The 23,341-nt window shown below is 39.6% G+C and overlaps 1 protein-coding gene across 1 annotated transcript in view; it reads left to right on the top strand.

Moving 5' to 3' along the window:
* ptprua (protein tyrosine phosphatase receptor type Ua) overlaps window positions 1-3,948 on the top strand; it is a 92,448-nt gene extending 88,500 nt beyond the window's left edge. Inside the window, exon 8 of the mRNA XM_053638136.1 lies at window positions 3,594-3,948. Coding sequence (XP_053494111.1) covers window positions 3,594-3,943 — 350 coding nt within the window. The 3' untranslated portion in view covers window positions 3,944-3,948. The remainder of the gene's footprint in view (window positions 1-3,593) is intronic.
* The last annotated feature ends 19,393 nt before the right edge of the window (window positions 3,949-23,341 follow it).

The raw sequence follows: 23,341 nt of genomic DNA, 5'->3' as shown, positions 1-23,341 counted from the left end.
ACATCCATCTTGGGAAGCCTGTACATGCTTGCACTGGATTTGGAGCTGGTGCAGGAAATGTTTTGATCCATTTCCTGTATAGCGGCTCCTCTTTTTTATTCGGCTTATACATCAATGTCAGCATGGCCTGAAGTGTCAATTAATCTCAGTCACTTAGAGCGACGAAGTGTGCCCTCAAAATCAGAATTTTCTATCTTATATGTGCCTAATGCTCCAGACACACAGAACGCTCATGTTTTATGTCTTGATAGTTGTGACAAGTATGAGGATTTTGATCCTCTTTTTTTTAATTCATTGTTAGATAAAAGTATTGCTTACACCATGTGACACATCTGCACTGTCTCTGCAGACAATAGGACATATTTTGTGACTGAATTAATGTTTTGATTTTGAAAAACTGTTCATATTCAGTTGCTAGAATCAATCATAGGAGCAGTAATTTTGACAGCGGTGCTGCAAAGCTGGCTGTGTGGCAGGCTAATCATACATACACACAAAGGCATTATGTGTAATTTGCCAAATGCATGTGGAAAAAGAGCTACTTTGAGATGCATAAAGCTACTAAAAAGACCATGTGGAAGACTGCGAGGAGGGAAATTGTATTATATGACTGTATGAAATCAAATATTTGTATTACCATCAAGTATATCAAGTTATTTTCAAAATATTGTGCACTTTTACAGTCCATACCTTGTATATTTCATCATACATGCATTGTAAGAGGTTTAGGAGAAGTGATGATGTTCTGTAAGGATGATCTGTGATAAACAATTTGGCTTTTGAACATATTGTCTTCTGAAAAGTTAAAAAAGAAATAAATCGTACTATTCAAAAAATATTTATCTTAAAAAAATGGTTTGTTTATGTCTTTCACATTGGCATGTTAGTAGAAAATTTTCATATCTAAACATTTGTTTATTTAAAAAAAAGAAGTTCAGAGAACTTGTGCATTGTGTATTGAGAAGAGAAAAATATGTAATGAACCACTTTACAGACAAAAACATAACCAAGGTTGTCTGGGATTGCCTGTAGAAACAGAAGCAAGTGAGGCTGGAAGAACTTCTCAAAGATGCTTATAAAATGACCCGATGGTGTATGTAAGAACAAATTTGAAAGCAAATGGGGAGTAACAGCAATTTTTTATATTAGCGTTTCGACTCTTTATATCTGTGTAGGTTTCCTCTGGGTTCTTCAGTTTCCTCCCACCTTGAAACATGCTAGTTTGTGGGTTAACGGGGGAAGGGGGCAGTGGGACAGACGTTGGCCTAGTGATTAGCATGTTTGCCTCATGAGGTTGAAGGTTCACTTCAGTGATTTCCTTTGGGTACTCCAGTTTCCTCCCCCAGTCCAAAGACTGCTTGTCTGCTCAGCTAGGCTGCTTGGCATTTCTAAATTTTCCATACTGTGTGAATGGGTATGTGAGTGTGTGTGCGATTGTACCCTGCAATGGGCTGGCACCCCAGCCAGGGTGTCCATTGCTTTGTGACCCGAGTCACTTGGGATAGGCTCCTGGCTCCCCGCAACCCTGTGTAGGATAAGCGTTACAGAAAATGAATGGAAGGATGGATATATGCAATAATCTTTATATTATTTGCATATACTGTATGTTATGCATCTAACAGGTTCATGGTTATTTTAATATTTAGCAAAGCAATCACACAATATGTAGCAATATACTATTTCTGGTTTAATCCATAACATTCAGCCCTAGTTGTAAGAACATGCAGCATGTGTTTGTGTGAGGAAGTTGTTGATGGTCTGCCTAACACTGAGCCTGAAGATGTCCCTACAGATGTGTGTCATTAATTAGTTTAATCAGTGTAGCTTAATTTTGATCCAGCAAGGCTGTGAGGTGGTGTTCGGGCCCAAACAGCAAGACAGTACAGAACTCACAAATGAGATTTGATTTTCTTCCTTATTTAATTCACAGAGGCCATTTGTTCACTTAGCAGCAACAATTTGCTATATGTTCAGATGAGTAGCTATAGATTTTAACCATCATTACATATACACATTTAAATCCCTAGTGTTGAATTAACACCCACTTGTCTCCATATTACACTGTATTGTGTAAATTCAACACTCTAGGTGTTAAATCAATACTGGGGATTTTGCTGTGTATGGTTTTAGATTGCACCAAGTTTGAGACGAAGACATCTGAAAGACATTCTCTGTTTTTCAGGTACAGAGAAATGCGGCATTAAAAGTGAGATGTCATTAAGGCGCATTCAGATTTGATTAGTCATACTATTTTACTCTGATCTAGAATCGGAAAGAGAGGGAAAGTAAATCCAAAGCAAATGGAGGTTAAGATGAAATTGATCATGCATTTTTAGGGGCCAAGCACCACAGGAGCGTAGGCACTATTGTTTTCATCAACTTTCTGCTTCTTTTTGTTCTTCGTCTTGCTCTTGAGTCTATGGCAGCCCATAGAACCATACATAGGAAAATTATGAAATTTGGCACACATCTCCTCCTAGACTGTTCATCCAATTTTCACGAAAATCATATCATATCTCAACAAGGATGGGTTGAGGCTCGCCAGTCTGCCAACAGATGCTTGAGCGAATAATCCAATACTTTGAGAACCACATTTCCTAAAGACAGATCAGTAGGATTTTGGGTATTTCACGTTCTACAGTGCACGATATAATTAAAAGATACAAGGAATCTCATCAAATCTCTGTGTGTTTAGGGCAAGGCCAAAAACCACTTCTGAATGCATGTGATCTCTGATCCCTCAGATGTCACGTTCTTAAAACCCATCATGAGTCTGTAATGGATATCCTGACATTGGCTCTGGAATACTTTGGTAAACCTTTGTCAATCAACACCATTCGCCGCTGCATCCACAGATGCAAGTTAAGGCTTTACTATGCAAAAGCAGAAGCCATACATCAACACAGTCCAGAAGTGCTGACTTCTGCGGGGCTTGGTCTCATCTGAGATGGACAGAAGCACAGTGGAATCACGTTTTGTGGTCAACATTTGAGTCAACGTTTCAAATAGTTTTTGGACAAAAAAGCCATTGTGTTCTCCGGGCCAAAGTGGAGAAGGACCATACAAGCTGGACCATCAGGGTCAGATCCAAAAGCCAGCGTCTGTCATGGTATGGGGGTGTGTCAGTGCCCATGGCATGGGTAATTTGCACATCTGTGAGGGCACCATTAATGCAGAAAGATAAGTACACATTTTGGAGTAACATATGCTGTTACTCTGCTGGTGATGTTACACAATGGTAAACAGTCAACTGTCCCAATTTTTTGGAGTGTGTTGCAGTCATCAGATTTGAAATGAGTGTGAATTTAATTTATTTTTGAAAATATACAAAGTAAAACATCAAGTAATGTGATAATAATGTGTTTTCAATATAGTACAGGATGAATAGAATTTTCAAATGACTCTTTTTGTTTGTTTTTTTGCATTTTCTATACTGTCCCAACTTTTTCAGAATTGGGGATGTATTTGTGTCATTTGGTTTGCATGTTTTTGTACTTGATATTTTCCTTTTTTTTTTACACAGCTTATTAAAGATACAATCATTCTCTCTTAAAGCATATTAAGTGATATTAAGCTATCTTTCTCTCACACAGAGCCCATGCGTCCACTCCGCGGTCTCACTGCGTCCGAGATTCAGTCACGCCAGTTGGTACTACAGTGGGAGCCCCTCGGCTACAACCTGACACGATGTCACACATACTCCCTGTCGCTATGCTACCGTTACTACACTGCAACAGGAAACGGTGCCATCACCAATAATGCCACTGTGAGAGAGTGTTTGTCAGTGGAAAGGAATATGTCACACTTCACACTGCGAGACCTTCCCCCGTTCCGTCCTGTACACGTGCGGCTTGCGTTGGCCAACCCCGAAGGCAAGAAAGAGAGCCGAGAGGTCACATTCCAGACGGAGGAGGACAGTGAGTACATGATTATCTTCACGTAACAAAATCATCATTATAGGCACTTATAATAGGTGTCATGTAACATCAGAGAAGGAATTCTGAACTGCAGTTCCCAGCAGCCACTCCACCAACACCATCATGTCACATGATCACCTGGACCTGAACTTCATTCATATTAACAAGCATTAACGGGTATTTATAGCCACAGTTTGCACTACACTGGTTGTTTTACATTTGTCTTATTTTGCCGTTGTTGTGTTGTTGTCTCGTTTCTCTGCCTAGATGCCATAGTTTGTGTTAAATCATTTGTATTAGTCCTTTTGTTTTATTTCAATTAAACCTGCACTTGCATCCTACTCGCATTCCGTGTTGTGACAGAACGTAAGACCCTAACATGGATGCAGTGGATTTTTTCAGAATCCAAGAGGCCCTATAGGAAAAGCCGAGGTGGGAGAAAGAGGGAAAATTCTCCCTAATTAAAAACAATCAGGAATGGCTCAATGTGATGTACTCCATCTTGGGGTATGCCAAAGGGGAGCCTTCCAACCAGGCTGGACCCATCTCCAACCCTCCCTCCCCCACTGTGGATCTCGTCCAGCCTGCCATGTCGATGGAGAATGTTGTTCAGCTTCCCTGCTCGTCTGAGGATGCCGCTCAGCATCCCTGTTCAGCTGAGGATGCTGTTCAGTCTCCCTGTTCAGCTGAAGACGTTGCGCCACCTCATGGTGCGACCAAGGGCTCCACTTTTCTTCTCTGTTCCGCCTCGGATGTCACTATGCCCGGCTCTGCTTCGGACATCGCTCCGCCTTCCTGCTCGGCTCAGGACGTCGCTCCGCCTTCCTGCTCGGCAGAGGAAGTTGCTCCACCTTCCTGCTCAGCTGAGGACGTCGCTCCACCTTTCTGCTCCGCTGAAGACATTGCTCCTTTTCTTTAATTTGCGCTGTATCTCGCTGCCCCTTTCTGTTCCACAGAGGACATCACTCTCCCCTCATGCTTCATGGAGAGCATCGCTCCTCCCTCTGGTCTTGTGGAGAACTTTGCTCCTCCCTCTTGCCTTGTGGAGAACTTCTGTCAACCTCTGACAGGAACTTGACTTGGGAGGCCATCTTGTCAGCCTTAAACTGGAACTTCACATGGGAGGTCGCCTCGTTGACCTCCGATGGGAGTTCTGGAGATGAGACCACCTCGTGGGTCTTGTGTTGGGGCTCTGGGGAGGGGGTCGCCATGTTGACCTCTGACTAGGGCTCTGGGGATGAGGTTGCTTCATTGACCTCTGGCAGGAACCCTGCAGGTGAGACTGCCTCTTGAGTCTCAGGCTGGAGCTCTTGAGATTAGGTCACCACATTGACCTCCGGCTGGAGCCCTGCAGTTGAGAGCACCTCTTGGGTCTCAGGCTGGAAAACTGGGTCACCATGTTGACCTCCGGCTGGAGCTCTGCAGGGGAGACCAACTCATGGATCTCAGACTGGAGCTCTCGGTTTGAAGTCACAATGTTGACCTCTGATTGGAGCTCTGCTGTGGAGGCCACGCTGTTTGCCTGTTTGCCCCCCCACCCCCCCCAAAAAAAAGATGTTCCTGGTTGGCTTTGGATTCTAAACTCCCAAACAGCATCACAAATAATCCCACAATCTGAGTTGTTTTTTCAAGTTTCCTGGATCTATTGGCCACTAGGAGCTGCGCCTACTGGCGGGCTGGGCCAAAGAACTGGGACCACATGAACTGGAGCCATTACTTCTCGTCAGGCTTGCGGTCTGCTAGGCTCACAAAATAAAACTGGCAGTCAAGAAGAAAATATTCAGGATAGCCAAAAATTCCATCATAAGGATCTCGGAGCTCCATGGCAGTCCATTGAGGAAACTGGATCGAATCAAAAGCTGGCACAGTTTCCTTGGTTTCCCTGGCATGACGTTTCCTCCATCTTCCTGCTGCATCCATGTGTGGTGACGTATGCTGTCACATAATGAGGGTTAGGACAGATGTAAGTACAGATAAGAGCCTTATTAAAGAGAGGCAGGCAGACAAATCCAAAACGTGAATCAGAGTCATGGTGATTTTTCCTCTCTTTGTGCGAGAGGAAATCATGACAGAATGCCACTCGACCAATCAAATTAGTGGCCTGGAACTGATTTATAATTAGATGATGATAATAATAATAATAATTTGGATATGTTTTGAATTATACCATGGTCTGTCAGAATACTTGATTCTGATTAGCTGGAAGGTGTGCGTTCAAACTGTATAATGCATGGGTAGTTCCAGTCAGTTTAATCACCATTCTAAATTAATGTGCTGCCTAAAAACTGTAACCATAGTAATATGCATTTACAGTTACATAAAGAGTGAGATATTGTAAACATTTCCTAATTACCTTACTTAGCTAAACGGATTATTTTTGCATCATTTAACGTATATGGTGAATATGGCAATGTTGATAAATGGGGTGAGGCACAACATAAATTTGAAGAATTGAAGATAACGCTGAATGAAAAATGTCATGAAAAACAGCACAATAATTAACACCAGCAGAACTCAAGCAGATATACAACGACAAGATAAATGTAATAAATCTAATCTTATCTCACTGCTTTATCTCTGTGTCTGATTTTGGATGGGGAGAAATTATTTTTTTTGGAGTAGTTAAACTCACAGGTTTACGCAGGTAATTCACACAGACACAGTCTCTCTCTTTCTGTTTCTCTCTCTCTCTCTCTCTCGCTCTCTCTCTCAAATAACTATTTATTATAATCCATTCAAATAAATGTAATCTTATTGCACTACTTTATGTCCATGTATGATTTAGAGTGGGCAGAATTCTAGATCTAACAACCCGTATATAAAAGAACTAATGGAAATTATCCATTGTTTTTATCCTTTCAGTCAAATTTTGCACAGCAAGCATCAATAGCAGCTTTAACTTGCCAGCGGTGGCAAATGACCATGGTATAAGTGGGATAATCCACAGCTAGGTCTGCTTCCCACGTTTTTAATGCACTTGTGCGTTAAAATTGTGTGATGCACAATTATCCCTTACATAATTTATGTATGAAAGGGCAAAGTTTGGACACTTCATTCTTACTATCTTCTACTGTTTAAGATGAAATAAGATGAAATAGAAATGGAATTCTATTTCACTGTTCCAGACCACCAGAGATGGTCAGTACATGGTGGAAGGAGTCATGTCTCACGCATCAAATCAAGAATCTCGTATGATTCAGTCAAACATAACCTTGATCGATGGCATGTCGGAAGCTATATTAGTTTCCACCTACGTCACGGTCTGTCTCTTTGTCATTCCTGCGGCGAGATCTCGCTCGAGCGTGCACAGTTTTTGGGTTGGCGTTTACTCCCCGCTATAGCTGTGTCTCGAGAAAACAAACAAACATATTGGATTTTCTATTTGTCATTGGATTATACTGGATTCGTTAGATTACTCATCAGATCCATTGGTTATCCAGGGTTTTCATTAGACACTGTTTCCCCATCAGTGGAATTTAGGTGAGTATCTATATTAGAACTCATTAGTTAGCCAGGGTTCTAGTTAGACCGAATGTACATACCTGTTGCCTCCAAATTTCATTGTTTCACTCTCCAGGCTTTGTTGGCAATGTCATTTCCTCTTGCCAGTCAGAATGTGAATGAAGGAATAAGGGCATCTGTATCTGCCTGTTCATTGCCTAGATGCAAACCGGCAGCTGATTTTTCTAGGGAGGAACTGGTCATGTTATCTCTAGCAGCCTCAGACTCATTGATTACTGAGGGGCAGGACCATTATGCCACCTTGAAGGAAACATCATCACATTCTCAGTCTCAACACTCTCATAGTGATGAGGGTTCAGGCCTTCAAGGTAGTGTTTTCACTCCAGGATACAATCAAGATGGCCCTAGCTTGGTTGAAGTTGTACCCACATCTTCTTGTGTTGGGCCCTTCAAACCTATTGCATTGTCTAGTCCCACAGCTAGAGGACTTCCAGATACCTAGCTGCCCTGATTTTATTGAAGTGGTCTTCTCTGCATTTCACTCAGTCCCATCATCCAGGCCAGATCGTATAGCACGCACATTGGCAACAATGGCAGAATCCCAGTATAAAGGCCTCTGTAACATGCCTCCTGCGTAGAGACTCCCAAGCCATCTCCAGATGAAGCAATGAAACAGGAACTCCGCTGCCCCAACCCAGAATGTAGGCATACTGATGATTTATTAGTCCATATTTAGAACACTGTGTCAGGGTTGAGTAGTGTGGGAAATTCAATGGCCCATCTATTGCTGGCACTGCATTCTGCCATGACTATGACACCATCAGATAACATGGCACCAGAACTGCTATGATTTTGTGAAGTGTGCAATTTCACAAAATCATAGGCAGGGGCAGTCTTACAGACCACTGCAGCAGGCTGCCCAACCTGACTCATCAAGAAGCTCTCATTTTAGGCCACCAGCTCACCCTATGCCTACCCAACCTCAACCCCCCCCCTCCCCCCATAGATAACATAAAGATTCCCCACTGTCGCTAGGGTCACTTTTCAACCTCTCAATTATAGAGTTGGAGAGGTATTACAGACAGTGGCTTCTCGACACACTCGAGAGGGGCTGTCTTCAGTTCTGTCACAAACCCCCAGTGAGCACCCAAGCTCACCCTATGGTGGTCCAGGACCCTCATTAGGCCTTTGCCCTATCAGCGGAGTTACAAAAGCTGCTGGAGAAGGGTGCAATAGAGCCAGTAGACCCATGGAACTCCCTGGGGGATTCTACTCAAAATATTGCCTTGTTTGGAAGAAGGATGGGAGCTTCAGGCCTATCCTGGACCTCAGACACATAAACAAGAGCCTCAAGCATCTCCCTTTCCACATGTTAGGAGTGGCAGATGTCTGACATGCTGTTTAACCCAGAATGTGGTTAACCTCTGTGGACTTGAAGGATGTGTATTTTCATATTCCCAATGCCCTGCACCACAGAAGGTTCCTTCAGTTCAGTTTCAGGACAAGACATATCAGTTCGAGTCCTATCATTCAGCCTTTTCCTTTTTCCACGGTTCTTCACACGGTGTGTTCAGGTGGAACTGAATTGAATTGAGTAATTGTTAACTATTTCTCCTAAAAGAATACTTCTAAATGAAAATGATTTGTATGGAAACATTTTCTTAAGTATAACAAGTTGATTTAAGTTAAACGTACTTATGTAAAAATGCATTTTTAAAATAAACATTTACATCTTACTTTTTTAATTTATCTTAGAAACAAGTTTTAAGCATAAGGCTTTATCAAAGTGTATTTAAGACAAAGAAGACATTTTCTGGATCTTCCAAAAGAATGATAGCCATATTTGAATCTGAATCTGTAATATGATCTCATAATTTAAACATAAATGACACAAAACAATTATTTTTATAATAGTAAGCATCATTTAGCACACTTTAACTAATTATACATTAATTTGGCCATTAAACACAGGCATTTGCACAGTTATACTGGTTATAGCAACAATGCAAATATTGATTCTCCAAATGCTTGGCATCAGCATAACTGAATGGCTGAGCAAACATTTAAAATGGAGGTAGCTGAAAAATTAAGAAGCCACCACCATCAATGTGATAGAATATGAAATTTGCTTATTTTTGCATTTTCTATTTTGTCATGTTGGACAGGTAAGGTAATAAAGCGTATTTTCATGCAAATAGCGAGAGATTAAACTAATCAGTAAATAAATACCTTCCATGCAGGCAGTGAGTAAAGGTAGAAGATTTATTCACTATGAATGAATTCACCTTATTTATCACTTCAGAGGAATTTTCAGAGGGTTCCTTACCCCCCTTCTTTCTTTCCTCCAGCCTCGATTTCACATTAGATTTCTTCAGCCATAGTCAGTATGTCATGCGTTAATGATTAATTGTAAACAGCAGAAACATCAGAATTAATTGTGTTAATAAAGTGTGAAAACCTGCAGCTTACACAGCAAAACAGAGCAAAAGTACAACTTAAAAAAAAAAATAATAATAATAAATAAAAAATAGCAAAAAACAATGAGGACATGGACTTTAATTATCACCCTCTCTCCAGCACTTCAATCTTGGCAACAAAATCCACCCTAGAGAATCCAGCTGTTATGAAAGAAAGGTTTTCCATGTATCAGGTTTGCACATTTTTTGCTGTTCAATCAGAGGTGAAATTCATCAGAAAGTGATCATTATTTATTTATTTATTTTTATTGCTTCCAACTGACATGACATCTACCTTGGGACATTTGGAATAAGCAGCCAGTACTGTTCAAAGTTAAGATGCCTTGTAGCTCTTTCTTAGATTGACTTCATATATGTTGTTGCATTTTCCTGCACTTTCATGTTTTCATGTGGATGTTCAGTGGCTTCTATAGATCATTCTTCAAAAGGATTTTACATTTACTGCATTTGGCAGACACCCTTATCCAGAGCAACTTACATTCATCTCATCTGTACAACTGAGCAGTTGAGGGTTAAGGGTCTTGCTCAAGGGCCCAGCAGTGGCAGCTTGTCAATGCTATTATTTGAACTCCCAACCTTCCAGTTAGTTGTCCAACATCTGTGTTCATTCTTACAAGTGATAAGTTGCTCGTGCTGCTTGTAGTTTGTCTCTTACAGGTGTGTGTTGACATCTACTACTGTCACTTGTGGGCATGCACTGTCCATTTTTTTTTGTTCCAATGAAGAATGGTGGTAGCTATATATAGCTTCTGAAGGTAACTATTTAAACACAAATTAAACAGGCAGTGTAAAAAAAAGTTGGTTATTTGAATTATGTTATGTGTTAGGCTTCATAGTATTTTTGCTGTCAGATTAGAAAAGCAAGATAACTGTACTAGCTACGTGCACTCACCTAAGTTGAGTGTACAATCTCTGCTACTTCCTTCCAAGCTTTTTGTTTATGACAGAATAATATTAAAACACAACTGTGTGTTTTTCTTCAATCAAACAGTAAATAGGAACTAACTGGAACTAAACTGAAGAAGAAGAAGAAGAAGAAGAAGAAGAAGAAGAAGCCTATTTGTCACATATACATTACAGCACAGGGAAATTCTTTTCTTTGCATATCCCAGCTTGTTAGGAAGTTGGGGTCAGACCACAGGGTCAGCCATGATATGGATGACCTTCTTTTCTGAACAGTAACCCAGAGCCTTAACCATTGAGCCACCACTGCCCTCCTGGAACTAGACACAGAAGTTGTGAGTAGGGAACTGAAGAAATGAGGAATCGTTTGAGCCACTCGTTCACTGTGTCATAACTAATTTCATAGAATTATATTATAATAAATAAATCAATAAGTATATATGTGAAGTATTTCCCCCCTTTCTCTCTCTCTCTCTCTCTTTCTAGAGACCATAGAAAACACATCAAATGTTTAAACTTAAAAGTAAGCGTTACTAAAAAGAAACAGTTGGAGGAACATTTTGCAACTAATTAGGTTACTTGGCAACAGGTCAGTAAAATTATTGGGTATAAAAAGAGTATCTTAGAGAGAGTCTCTCAGAAGTAATCATGGGATGGAATCTGGATGGAAGCATATGTTGCTCTAAAACCTGTCTATACCTTTCAGCATTGATATTGCCTTTCCATAGGCATTAATGCACCCCCATACCATCAGAGATGCAGGCTTTTGAACTGAGCGCTGATAAAAAGCTGGATGGTCCTTCTCCTCTTTAGTCCTCTTTAGTTTAGAGGACTCGGTTTCCAAAAAGATTTTCAGATTTCGATTCGACCACAGAATAGTTTTCCACTTTGCCTCAGTCCATTTTAAATGAGCTTTTGCCCAGAGAAGATGGCGGCCTTTCTGGATCAGGATCACATATGGCTTCCTCTTTGCATGATAGAGCTTTAATCAGCATTTGTGGATGGCAGGGTGATCTGTGTTCACAGACAGTGAGTTCTGGAGGTGTTTCTGAGCCCATGCATAGATTTCCATTACAGAGTCATGCCTGTTATTAATGCAATCCCGCCTGAGGGCCTGAAGATCATGGCCATGCAATATTGATTTTCACTCTTGTCCATTGCACACAGAGATTTCTCCAGATTTTCTGAATCTTTTGATGATATTATGTACTGTAGATGATTAGATATTCATAGTCTTTGCAATTTTACGTTGAGGAACATGATTCTGAAATTGTTCCACAAATTGTAGAAGCAGTTTTTTTGCAGATTGGTGAACCTCTGCCCGTCTTTACTTCTGAAAGACTCTGCCTCTCTAAGACACTCTTTTTATACCCAATCATGTTACTGACCTGATGTCAATTAATATTCAGCTATTTCTTTTTAGTAACACTTACTTTTCCAGCCTTGTGTTGCCCCATCCCAAATTTTTTGAGACATGTTGCAGCCATCAAATTCATCATGACCTTATTTTTGTTCTTAAAATGGTACATTTAGTCAGTTTAAACTTTTGATATGTTTTCTATGTTCTATTGTGAATAACACAATTTTCTATTGTGAGGTTTGCAAATCATTGCATCCTGTTTTTATTTATATTTATTTACATTTGCACAGCATCCCAATTTTTTTTGGAATTGGGGTTGTATATATTATATATACATATGAATAAAGTTAATGTTTTGGAATGGCCAATTCAAAGTCCTGACCTTAATCCGATAGAAATGTTGTGGAAGGACCTGAAGCAAGCAATTAATGTGAGTAAACCCACCAACATCCCAGAGTTGAAGCTGTTCTGTATTGAGGTATAGGAATTCCTCCAAGCTGATATGAGCTGAGCAGAGGCTCCATCAACAGGGACGTAGCTGGCCAAAATGGTGGCCACGTAAACCCTGATTGTAGAAGGAGCCCACCCCACTGAGAAACGTTCTTGTAAGAACCCCAGGACTGTAGCTATTGCGCAGTTCACTGGGTCTAGCTGACGTTCCTCACACCACAAGACAAAAAGCTGCCACTTGAGTGCATACAATTTCCTTGTGGATGGTGCTCTAGCATTTAACATGGTCTCTACAATCTCAGTTGTGAGACAAGACTCGAACCATATTCGAGCTGGCCAATAAGGTGCTACTAGCAGCAGACATAGACTGTCTTGGCGAACTCTCGCTAGAACTTATGGGCGATGGGGAGAAAAGCGTACAGATGTGACCTCGGCCACATGTGCACCATGGCATCAAGCACTAATTGTGCGGGATGAGCAAGGGCGAACCACAGCAGGCCGTGTGTTGTTTCCTTGGATGCGAACACATGCAATCCCGCTTGGCCAAACCTCGCCACATGGACTTCACCACTTGTGGATGGAGCCACCAGTTCCTGGGCCTCAGCCCCTGCCTCAACAGGATGTCTGCCCCCATATTCCCAGAATGTACATTGCACTCACTGACAATCTTTCCTTCTGCCCAGAGAAGAATTAGTTGCGCCTGCCTGAATGGGGGCGGGAACATAATCCTCCTTGGTGGTCAATATATGAGACCACCGGTGTGTTGTCTGTAAACACATGGTGACCTCTCAATTGAGGAAGAAGGAATTTCAGTGCTAGAAATATGGCCCACATTTCTAGGCAATTTATATGTCACTCCAGATGAGGGCCACTCCAGAGACCGTGAGCTGGACAGCTGTCTAAGACCGCGCTGAGGGAGGTGTCTATCATTACTGGCTTGCGCTATGGAGACACCCTTAGAGTGTGACCCAAGGCTAGAAACCGGGGACACTCAAATTCTCAGAGCACGTAGGAGGACTGATCAACAGTTACCCGGAAAAATTTAGTTGCAGTTATTGCTGCACAAGGGGGTCACACCAGATACTGAAAGCAAAGGTTCACATACTTTTGCTATTCACAAATATGTAATATTGGATCATTTTCTTGAATAAATAAATGACATTTTATTTTTAATGACATACACACACACACACACACACACACACATATATATATATATATATATATATATATATATATATATATATATATATATATATATATATATATATATATATAAAGCAGAAAAGTGTTAGATTTGGCACTTTGTTGATGCCACCCCAAAATTTAATTCGCTACTGGCAGTTTAATGCTGATTGCCATCTCAATTCACCTCTTGTTGAAAGAAGCATTTGTTGTTCGGTGGTGGCGGCACATTTTTCAAATTGACTATGAGGAAGAGATAATAATAATGTTGGTTGGGAGATACAGAAGAAGAAGAAGAAGAAGAAGATGCAGATGAATGAGAGAGGAAAAATATTTCCACAGCTACCCGAGTGGTAGCTCGCGACTGGCAAAAACAAAATATTTGAAGTAAGTTTTAAGGTTTAGCATCAGGTTTAGGTTCCTTGAACAACTATTATGAATGTTGAGTTGCTGTGTAAGTTAAAGTTAGACCTTTGGCTCCGTTATCACAGTTAATCAGATAAGAGAGATTGGAGGTATCTGAATGATTTATCCAGTGAGTTTGCGGTAACTATGCACAGACATTTCAGCAGTATTTTAGTAGTTAGATTTAAATGACTTCCCATAGATGTTTTTGTTGATATTTGTACCATTGCCAAACTAGTTGTTAGCTGAGGCATTATTAGCCTTAGCCACATAACCATGCGATGCCGGTAATGTCAGTAGTCTGGACAGACATCCAAACTCGTGTACCACATACTACATCAGAATAGTTTAGAATAGTAGCATACAATTTTCACATACTATTTAGCACACTTGTATACAGTGTGTTTTGGATGTAGACTTAATGTTGTTGAGTATGTGAGTACAGTAAAGAGTGTGTGTGTGTGTGTGTGTGTGTGAAAGAGAGAGAGAGCGAGCTAGAGAGAGAGAGAGAGAAACACTGAGCTGCAGTTCCGAGGTAGATACACTGACTATTCATAGTATGTTAAAGAATTCTAGTGAATTAACCCTTTTGGACCACACTGTCTGCCACAGTGAGGAACTCCAGGTTAAGTGAATTATCACTTCTACCTCTAATCAGCAATCATATGATTCATTCATGCTCCTTAGATGTCAGGTTACACACTAATTTTCTGTCATGGTCTATGGACCCCCTGAAGTAGCCTTGGCCACTCCATGTATAAAACTCTAGTTCCACCACTGCTTTGTTGTAGGCTTATTTAATCATATTAGGTCAAAAGTTTTATCCATTTTTTTATCTTTTGACTGAAAACTGAAAGTGCCATTTTTTACTATTTTAGGGTTGAAATGTTTCCTAAATAAATATAGTTAACAGATATGTACTTCTCTAATGCTAGCTAATTTGAACATACATTGATATATTTAAAGCATAAACATTCTCCATTTACCTTGACAGAAAGTGACAATGAGAAAGTGAAAACCTGTCGAGAGCATGTGAGATGTGGGAAAGGGGGCACAGCTTCCAGACGGTCAGTCTGCCAGTCATTCCAAATTAATATGTTTATCTCCTGTTTTATTTTGGGGAAAAGAAGACTGCTCTTTTGTCATATTTTTCAGTTATAACTCATAGCAGTTTAGTCAGATGTTAATTTGTAGAGTTCCTATGCTAAATATGTAAACATCAGTGGATATTGTACCAGTGTAAAAATTTACAGAGGAAGAATAGTGTGAACTGCGTGGTTAGGCTTGTACACCAGTAATGTACATAATATGCAAGGTCTTTTGGGCAGAATGTGTTGTATTTGAGTCTGAAACTGGGCAGAAAAGCATTACTAAATCTGTTCCTGAGGGTCCACAGTTAGTGGAAGGAATGGAGTTTCAGAATATATGTAGGATCTTATTCCCAGAATCTGCATAAAGGCAAATTGGCAATTGAATAGGCCATAGAAACACTTGATTTCATGCTGGTGTTCATCGGACCACTCTTGAATCATTTTAGCAGTATGTATGGGGCCATTATCATCCTGGAATATAAGGACACCATCAAGAAAGATTGTTTTCACCACTGGATGCACCTGTTCTTATAAAACTGCTTCACATTTGTTGGCTGTTATCAGTATCACCATTTTCAGTTGATGTAGAATGTACATGTTTTTTTTTTGTTTTGTTTTTTTTTTCTGTATCCTCCCTGACAATGTTAAGATTGAGATCATGGGAAATTGGATGGAAGAGGGGCATGTGTGGCATTTCATTTCTACAGTTCCCATTGCTGCTGTTTTCAAGGATGCTGTTGGCATTGCCAAGATATAAGTATCCCACATAGCATTATAATCTACCATTAGGGCCATGAGACATATATAATCTACAAACTTTTCAAAGTTTTTCTTTTTTCATTTTGCAGTAGGTATTGAGATACCTGGGGAAAATAGATGCAATGCACTGATAGTTTGTCCTTTTTTTGGCAGTTGGAGATGGTTTTAAGGCATTTCCATATAGACGAGCAGCGTTTAACAGTTCCAGCTTGTTCTGAAGTTTCCACTTGGCACACTTTTCTGTACAAATGTCCCACTACTGATTTGGATGGCACTTGTAATGCAGAGAACATTTTTGGTTTTGATTATTAGTGGGTATGGTTGACATGCAGGTCTTTTTTTAATTTTTCCTGATGCTTATTACATTCAAGCACAGCTGTAGGGTTGTATTGTTTGGTTGTATATTTGGAGGTCCAGGAACAGGGTCTCACAAATCCATCGATCCATCCATCCACCTTCTATACTGCTTATCCTTTTCAGGGTCACGGGGAAACCTTGAGCCTATCCCAGGGAGCATCAGGCACAAGGCGGGGTACACCCTGGACAGGGTGGTCTCACAAATCTTTTAGCTAATTTAACCCATTCTTGTGTTCTTCGTGTGCCACAATGTTACTATACAGCAACACATCACCAGTTTTATCTTATCTGCACCAATGGCCTGTAATACACCCATCCACCCTATACTGACTGACACCAAGAATGTGTCTCAGTTGCATCATGTCTCCATGCTTGGCCAATCAAAAACACATACTACATACTCACATAAACTACTATTTTTTACTATTACACATAAAGTGACATAAAATCCCTTAACCAAAAAGTTGCTCACAACCTCAGCTATTTCCAGTGCTATTGAATTTCTTTTACATGGAAAGATGGGTTAACAAAACAAAAACAACAGTCAGTGACATAATCAACAACCTCCTTAGGTTTTAGACTGGCAAAGTCAATCACCAGACCTTAACCAAGTTGAGCAGTATTTCACCTCCTGAAGAGGAGACTGAAGGAAGAAACCCCCTTAAACAACAACTGAAAGAGGCTACAGTAAAAGCCTGGAAAAGCATCACACAAGAAGAAACCAACAATTTGGTGATGTCAGTGAGTCGCAGGCTTGATACAGTTATTGCAATCAAGGTATATGCAACCAAATATTAAATGTTATTTACTTAAAGCTAATTCAAGACTTATCTGTTCCTATACTTTTGCTCACCTAAAAATTGGGTGGTTTGATACAAAAGGTTCTATGTTTTATGTTGTTTAACACATCTAGATGCAAATACCAGGAAATAAAAACTGAAATTATAAACGCTTGTCTCATATCCACCTTTTGATCTCAAACTCAAATGTCTTTGGTGTACAGCACAAACAAATGAATTGGCCTTGCCATTCCAATAGTTTCAGAGGGAATTGTGGACAATATTTTAAAAAGAATTGTCAACCTACTACCAATAAAGCGCAATGTGCCCTAACACAATAAGCACTAACAATAAAGGTCAAAAACAATCAGTTTGCATTAAAAATATGAGGTGTATGTAGGATGCATGGAATGTTTAGTCTCACAACCATGCAGAGATCATGAAGACATTCCCATCTCGGTGATTAATACAGAGATTCCTGGTCCTAGGTGAACCAATCATAAATACAATAGATGTCCTTTAGCAATACACGATATACTACATGGCCAAACGTTTGTGGGCACCTGACCATCAAACCCAAATACTGGCCTTCTTCAAACTGTTACCACAAATTTGAAAGAACTTAATTTTTTTAAATGGCTTCATCTGCTGAAGATTTCAGATTTTTCTTACTTCAACTAAAGGCCCAAATCTGTTCCAGCATGAAAATGCCTCTGTACACAAAGCAAGGTCCATGTAGACATGGTGTGCCAAGGTTAGAGTGGAAGACTCAACAACACTAAACACCTGCAGGATGAACTGGAATGCTCCCCAGGTCTCCTCACTTGATATCAGTGGTAAATGGCACACTTATATAGCGCTTTTATCCAAAGCGCTTTACACTGTGTCTCATTCACCCATTCACACACACACTCACAAACCAATGGTAGCAGAGCTAACTTCCCATCGGGAGCAACTTGGGGTTCAGTGTCTTGCCCAAGGACACTTCAGCATGTGGAGTCACGTGGGCCGGGAATCGAACCACCAACCCTACAATTAGTGGACCCGCTCTACCACCTGAGCCACAGCCACCCGTGCCTGACCATGCTCATGTGGATGAATGAGCAAAAGTCCCCAGAGCACCAAATTTAGTGGAAAGCCTTCCCAGAAGAGTGGAGGTTATTATAACAGCAAATGGGGGGGGCAGCTTTGTTTAAAAGTTTTTCTTCCCTTCTTAAATCAACAGTATCCTACAATATACCCTTTAATGTATGTGTTCCAATACAGTGTTCCTATGTCCAGTTGTTGCATAATTGCATAATTGAGTTGAATTCTCTCTGTGTCTGCGAGGGTTTCGTAGTGGTGAATGGTTATGTGGGTGTGGTGCCGGGAGCCAAGGAGGAAATATTGGCCATGCTTTCTGGGTGGTATACTCTCTCTCCCATGTCAATCACAAAAACATTAGCGAATCATGGACATCTGTAAGCTCATGTATGCGGAACAGGGTGGATAGTGCTTTCCTCTGAGTGTGCTTTCCCCTGTGTGGTATTCACCTTACTCATCATTTGCCTTATTTTTAGTGGAATGTACTGCATCTCTTTTGGCCTGGTTAAAAGACAAAACAAAAAAACAAAATATTTTTTGCAAAATCAAAATATGTTTTGTAACTTAATATTATAATCTACATTACATCTAGATATATGTTGATGTTTATGTGCTTGAAGGAATAGTTGGTGGATTAGGCTTTATTTATATATTTATTTATTTATTTGCTACATGTTACAGAAGCTCTGTTTGTGCTGGTGATCATACCTACTATGATGATTACTCACAGCGTGCCTTTGCCAGGAGCCCTGAACCTGCCTTAAGCAAAATGTAGTGAGATGCTCATAGACTTCACTATAAGAATAAATACACAAGAGGAGACTGAAGGTTTGACAGCACCATATTTGATGGTTTATGTGTATATTTTGTCATTCTTATTCTTTTACTTTTTACTTATTTGTTACATATCATCCTCCTGCTGTGACTTCCCTCTGGTGTATTTTTCCCATGTTGGCATCTATAAAGGTTTTTATAGGGGTACAATATATATGTGTGTGACAATTAGTTTTCACAGCATTGCATCCTCTGGTGACTTCATTCTGGTCTGGATGAATTCCTGTCTGTTTGTAATTTTAATTATACACTATTTACACAGCATGACTAATTTTCTCTGTAGCTCCCAGAGTTCATTTGATTCTCTCTCGAATGCTGCTAAAGGCAAAATTGTCATGTCATCAACTTTTTTTTTTTTTGGTGGCCAGTAATGGTGCAGAATCTCTCTAAATCCTTCCAAATTCCTCTTTCTAACTGTTTAATTTGCATTCTTTATTTTTGCCCCTTCTGGTCCATGACATGCACTTTCCTCACTGTTTTGTCTTTCTATGGACTATTTATTCTCTTTATGACTTTTACAGTCCCAGGAGGTATTGCACCAGAGTCTCTGACCTTAACCCCACTAGACGATATGATCTTTCTGAAGTGGGAGGAGCCTGTGGAACCTAATGGTTTGATCACACAATATGAGGTAAAAGAAGCTGAATTATTTTATTTACCTTTATTTTATCTAAACCTTGATGTACAGTGATTACACTGACCATGTGCCATGGATGATTCCAGAGCTAAAATATCTAGTGTGCTATTCGTATATTAGATAAAGTAAAATTTAATGTAAGCGGTCTGTTTCATTCTTCTGTCATTATTAGTTTGCTATTGATTTCACTGTGAGCATTTATTTTGTTTATATGCAGTATGTTTATAGAAGTGTTCAGACTTTCCAGTAATGATAAGTCAAGGTGACCAGACTTGTCATATAATTTTAAAAATGTTGCATATCATTTAAAAATAGTTCAGTGCACCTTAGCATATATTCTACAAGCATCTGGATGTGTACTGGATCAATGAACACCATTCTTCCCAAAGATATTCCCTCAGTTTCTGTTTTGATGATAGTGGTGGAGAGCATTGCCTAACAAGGTGGTCGAAAATCTCTCACTGGTGTTAGGTTAGGTTGAGGTCTGGTCAATGAATAGCATAGCATATGATGTACACTAGGGCGAACAGTGGCTTAGGTTAGCACATTCGCCTCACACCGCCAGGGTCGGGGTTTGATTCCCGCGGCTCTGTGTGTGCGGAGTTTGCATGTTCTCCCCGTGCTGCGGGGGTTTCCTCCGGGTGCTCTGGTTTCCTCCCCCAGCATGGTAGGCTGATTGGTGTGTCTAAAGTGTCCGTAGTGTATGAATGGGTGTGTGAATGTGTGTGTGATTGTGTGCCTTGCGATGGACTGGCACCCTGTCCAGGGTGTACCCTGCCTTGTGCCTGATGCTCCCTGGGACAGGCTCCAGGTTCCCCGTGACCCTGAAAAGGAGTAAGTGGTTGAAGATGGATGGATGATGTACATTATTTTCCATTCAGTGGATGGGAACATTATCATTTAGAAAGAGAACACTTCTGTCAGGAAAATAATGATTCATCATAGGATACAGGTGATCAGTAAGAATAACTCTCTTGTTCTCTCTTTGGGGACCAAACCATATTTTTTTTTTCCTTTTGAAAAAGCACTTAATGCTTGTCTAAAGAACATTTACTCATTATTATGTATTATAGGCTTTATCGTTTACATGTTCATGGTACTTTCTTTTAAAAGTTATCCATATGCATTCCTTTCATGTCCCTCCAAGTGACTGGACTAATTTTAAAAATGGATAGCTTTCTTTTCCGTTATGTGAATCAGAGAGTTGCTGTTTCTCAGGGCTGCAATTAGAGCAAGGAATAAACACAATCATTTATTTGAGCCTTTATTAGAGGCTCTCATGCAGGGCAAGCTTAAGTGTTTATAATATTAGCATTTCATCATCTTGCCACGCTCCAGTTGTGTCCGCCCTTGGTGTGTGTTTTCAATTTGTTTTGGGTCACCTGCACTTTAAGTCCAGGCTATCTAGTACAAGAGGTTAAAGGAAGTGAAAACTGATGCCATTTAGCATGTGGAGACCTTTTCATCATTTAACTAATTACGAGCCAACTCACAAACGTGAGTTCTGAGTTTTCAGTGATCTAATATTAGCTGAATACAATTATTTTACTATTTTTGCTATTTTTCTTGTTTTGTTCTTGACAGCTGTAGAAAAATAGTCCTTAATCACAAACTAAGGCTTTTGAACACGCAGTATTAAGAGAAAATACAATGTGATCTAATGAAAATAATGTTAAACAAAAAAACAAAAAAAAAAACAAAAAAAACAAACAAACAAAAAAAAGGACTAATGTGATTTGGAAATGAAAGGAAGGAGGTTTTCTTAACTGTTGGTTTGGAAGGAAGGTCTGACCAGTTACATGCTTCAAAGTGTTTACACATAACCCTTACAATTCATATCCTATTTAGGGTTATCACTTACAACCCTAGCATATTTTTTTGGTCATTTTTCACTAACCCTTAGAACTATGGACTATTTTTATGGGGCATAATTAGCATAATTTTTCTAATACATTTTTATAAAATAATAATAAAAAATATTTTTTTCTTAGAACCTTAGTCTATTTTAAGGCATTATTATTAAACTTCTAGCATTCAATCACTACAGGAAATTATGTATTATATATTTCATTATTTTATATGTAAATACTAACATATTTTCAATGTTACAATTTTTATCTATTAAAATATACATTGTATCAGAGAGTAGATTCTCTGAAATTTGGAAAAACAAAACAACAACAAAAAAACACGTATGTTTAGTTCTAACTAAACCATTTGATTTACTCAGGGTCAATCTGATTATTTAATACACTCGATCCCAGACACATAAAACACTCCAGTCAAAGCATGACTCTTTCTCTCTTTTTTCCCCTGTCACACTCCAGATCAGCTACCAGAGCATCGAGTCATTCGACCCCAGCGTGAATGTACCTGGGCCACGCCGCACTGTCTCTAAGCTGAAGAATGAGACCTACCACATGTTCTCTGGCCTTCAACCTGGAACCACATATCTTGTATCTGTGCGTGCCCGCACTGTCAAGGGCTTTGGCCAGACCACCTTAACTGAGATCACAACAAACATCTCAGGTAGGTGTTGAAAAATGTGAAGAAGAACAAGGGTCAAATGAAAACCTTACTTTTTCAAGTTCCAGAGTTTATAAGTGCTATAGGTCATTCTTATGTTGTAACTATACTGATGTGAAGTTAAGAATAAAATACATTGGGCCACTTAGTGATGGGGTGATGTGTACCATGCTAGATTATGTTCCTATAACAACATGGCCCAAAGTGTTCATACCAAGTGATTTGCCAATCATTGCAGTTCATTAATGAATGATAGGTAAAGTGTTTTAACCATTTATGCTTTCATATAGTGTTATGGAACATCCAAGAGACAACTTAACACTTATGTTATAATTAATACAAACTGTTGTTTTTCTCTTTTTAAACTCTGTCCTGAAACTCTTATGGCAGAAAATGTACTGATTCAATTTTGGAATTGATCCAAACAAGATCAAGGTCAGAGCAGGGTCAAATGATTGAAGGAGGTTTTTTTTTCTTCTTCTTCTTCTTCCAACAGCTTCCTTTATCTTTGAAGTATGTTTAATTAGATTGGCCGCTATACAGGTTCTTGGAAACAAGTTGTTACTATAGAAACAATAACGTATTAGAACAAGCACATTAATATAATACTATCATTTAAATTACAGCCAGAACTACTGTCAGAACTGCTATTATAGAAAACACCAGTCAGAGAACAATAACAAGACCAATAGTGGTATGATGTAACTCAGGTTAACAGATGGCTGGTTTTTATTTGGCACCTGTTTGTAGCTAATAGCATTATACAATGTCTGAAATAAGGGAAGTTTTTGACAGCTAAATCGGTCACACCCCAGTATTCTGAATATTAGTTATATTCATACGAATAATAATTTTTGTGTATATGATCTGGTGTGTCAGTGTTGGAAAGAATTATTTTTTTATTGCTTCCACATCTAGAAGCTTTCAACGATATTGGGGAGCAGTCAAATTCTGCTTTATTATCTACCACAGAGAATCTGATTGTTTGGTTTGTGTTGTGGTTAGATGTGGGAGAGATGAGTTGTAGCTCTACATCCAAAAGTTTATAGGGTCATAAAAGTGAAAGATTGAAAGAATTGCAACTGCAAATGTAGAGTACTGAGAAGTAACTCATGA

Source organism: Ictalurus furcatus, chromosome 12 (assembly GCF_023375685.1).
Source record: "Ictalurus furcatus strain D&B chromosome 12, Billie_1.0, whole genome shotgun sequence".
Lineage (NCBI taxonomy): Eukaryota > Metazoa > Chordata > Actinopteri > Siluriformes > Ictaluridae > Ictalurus > Ictalurus furcatus.
Note: the sequence above shows the minus strand (reverse complement) of the source record. Positions and strands in the feature narration are given on the sequence as shown.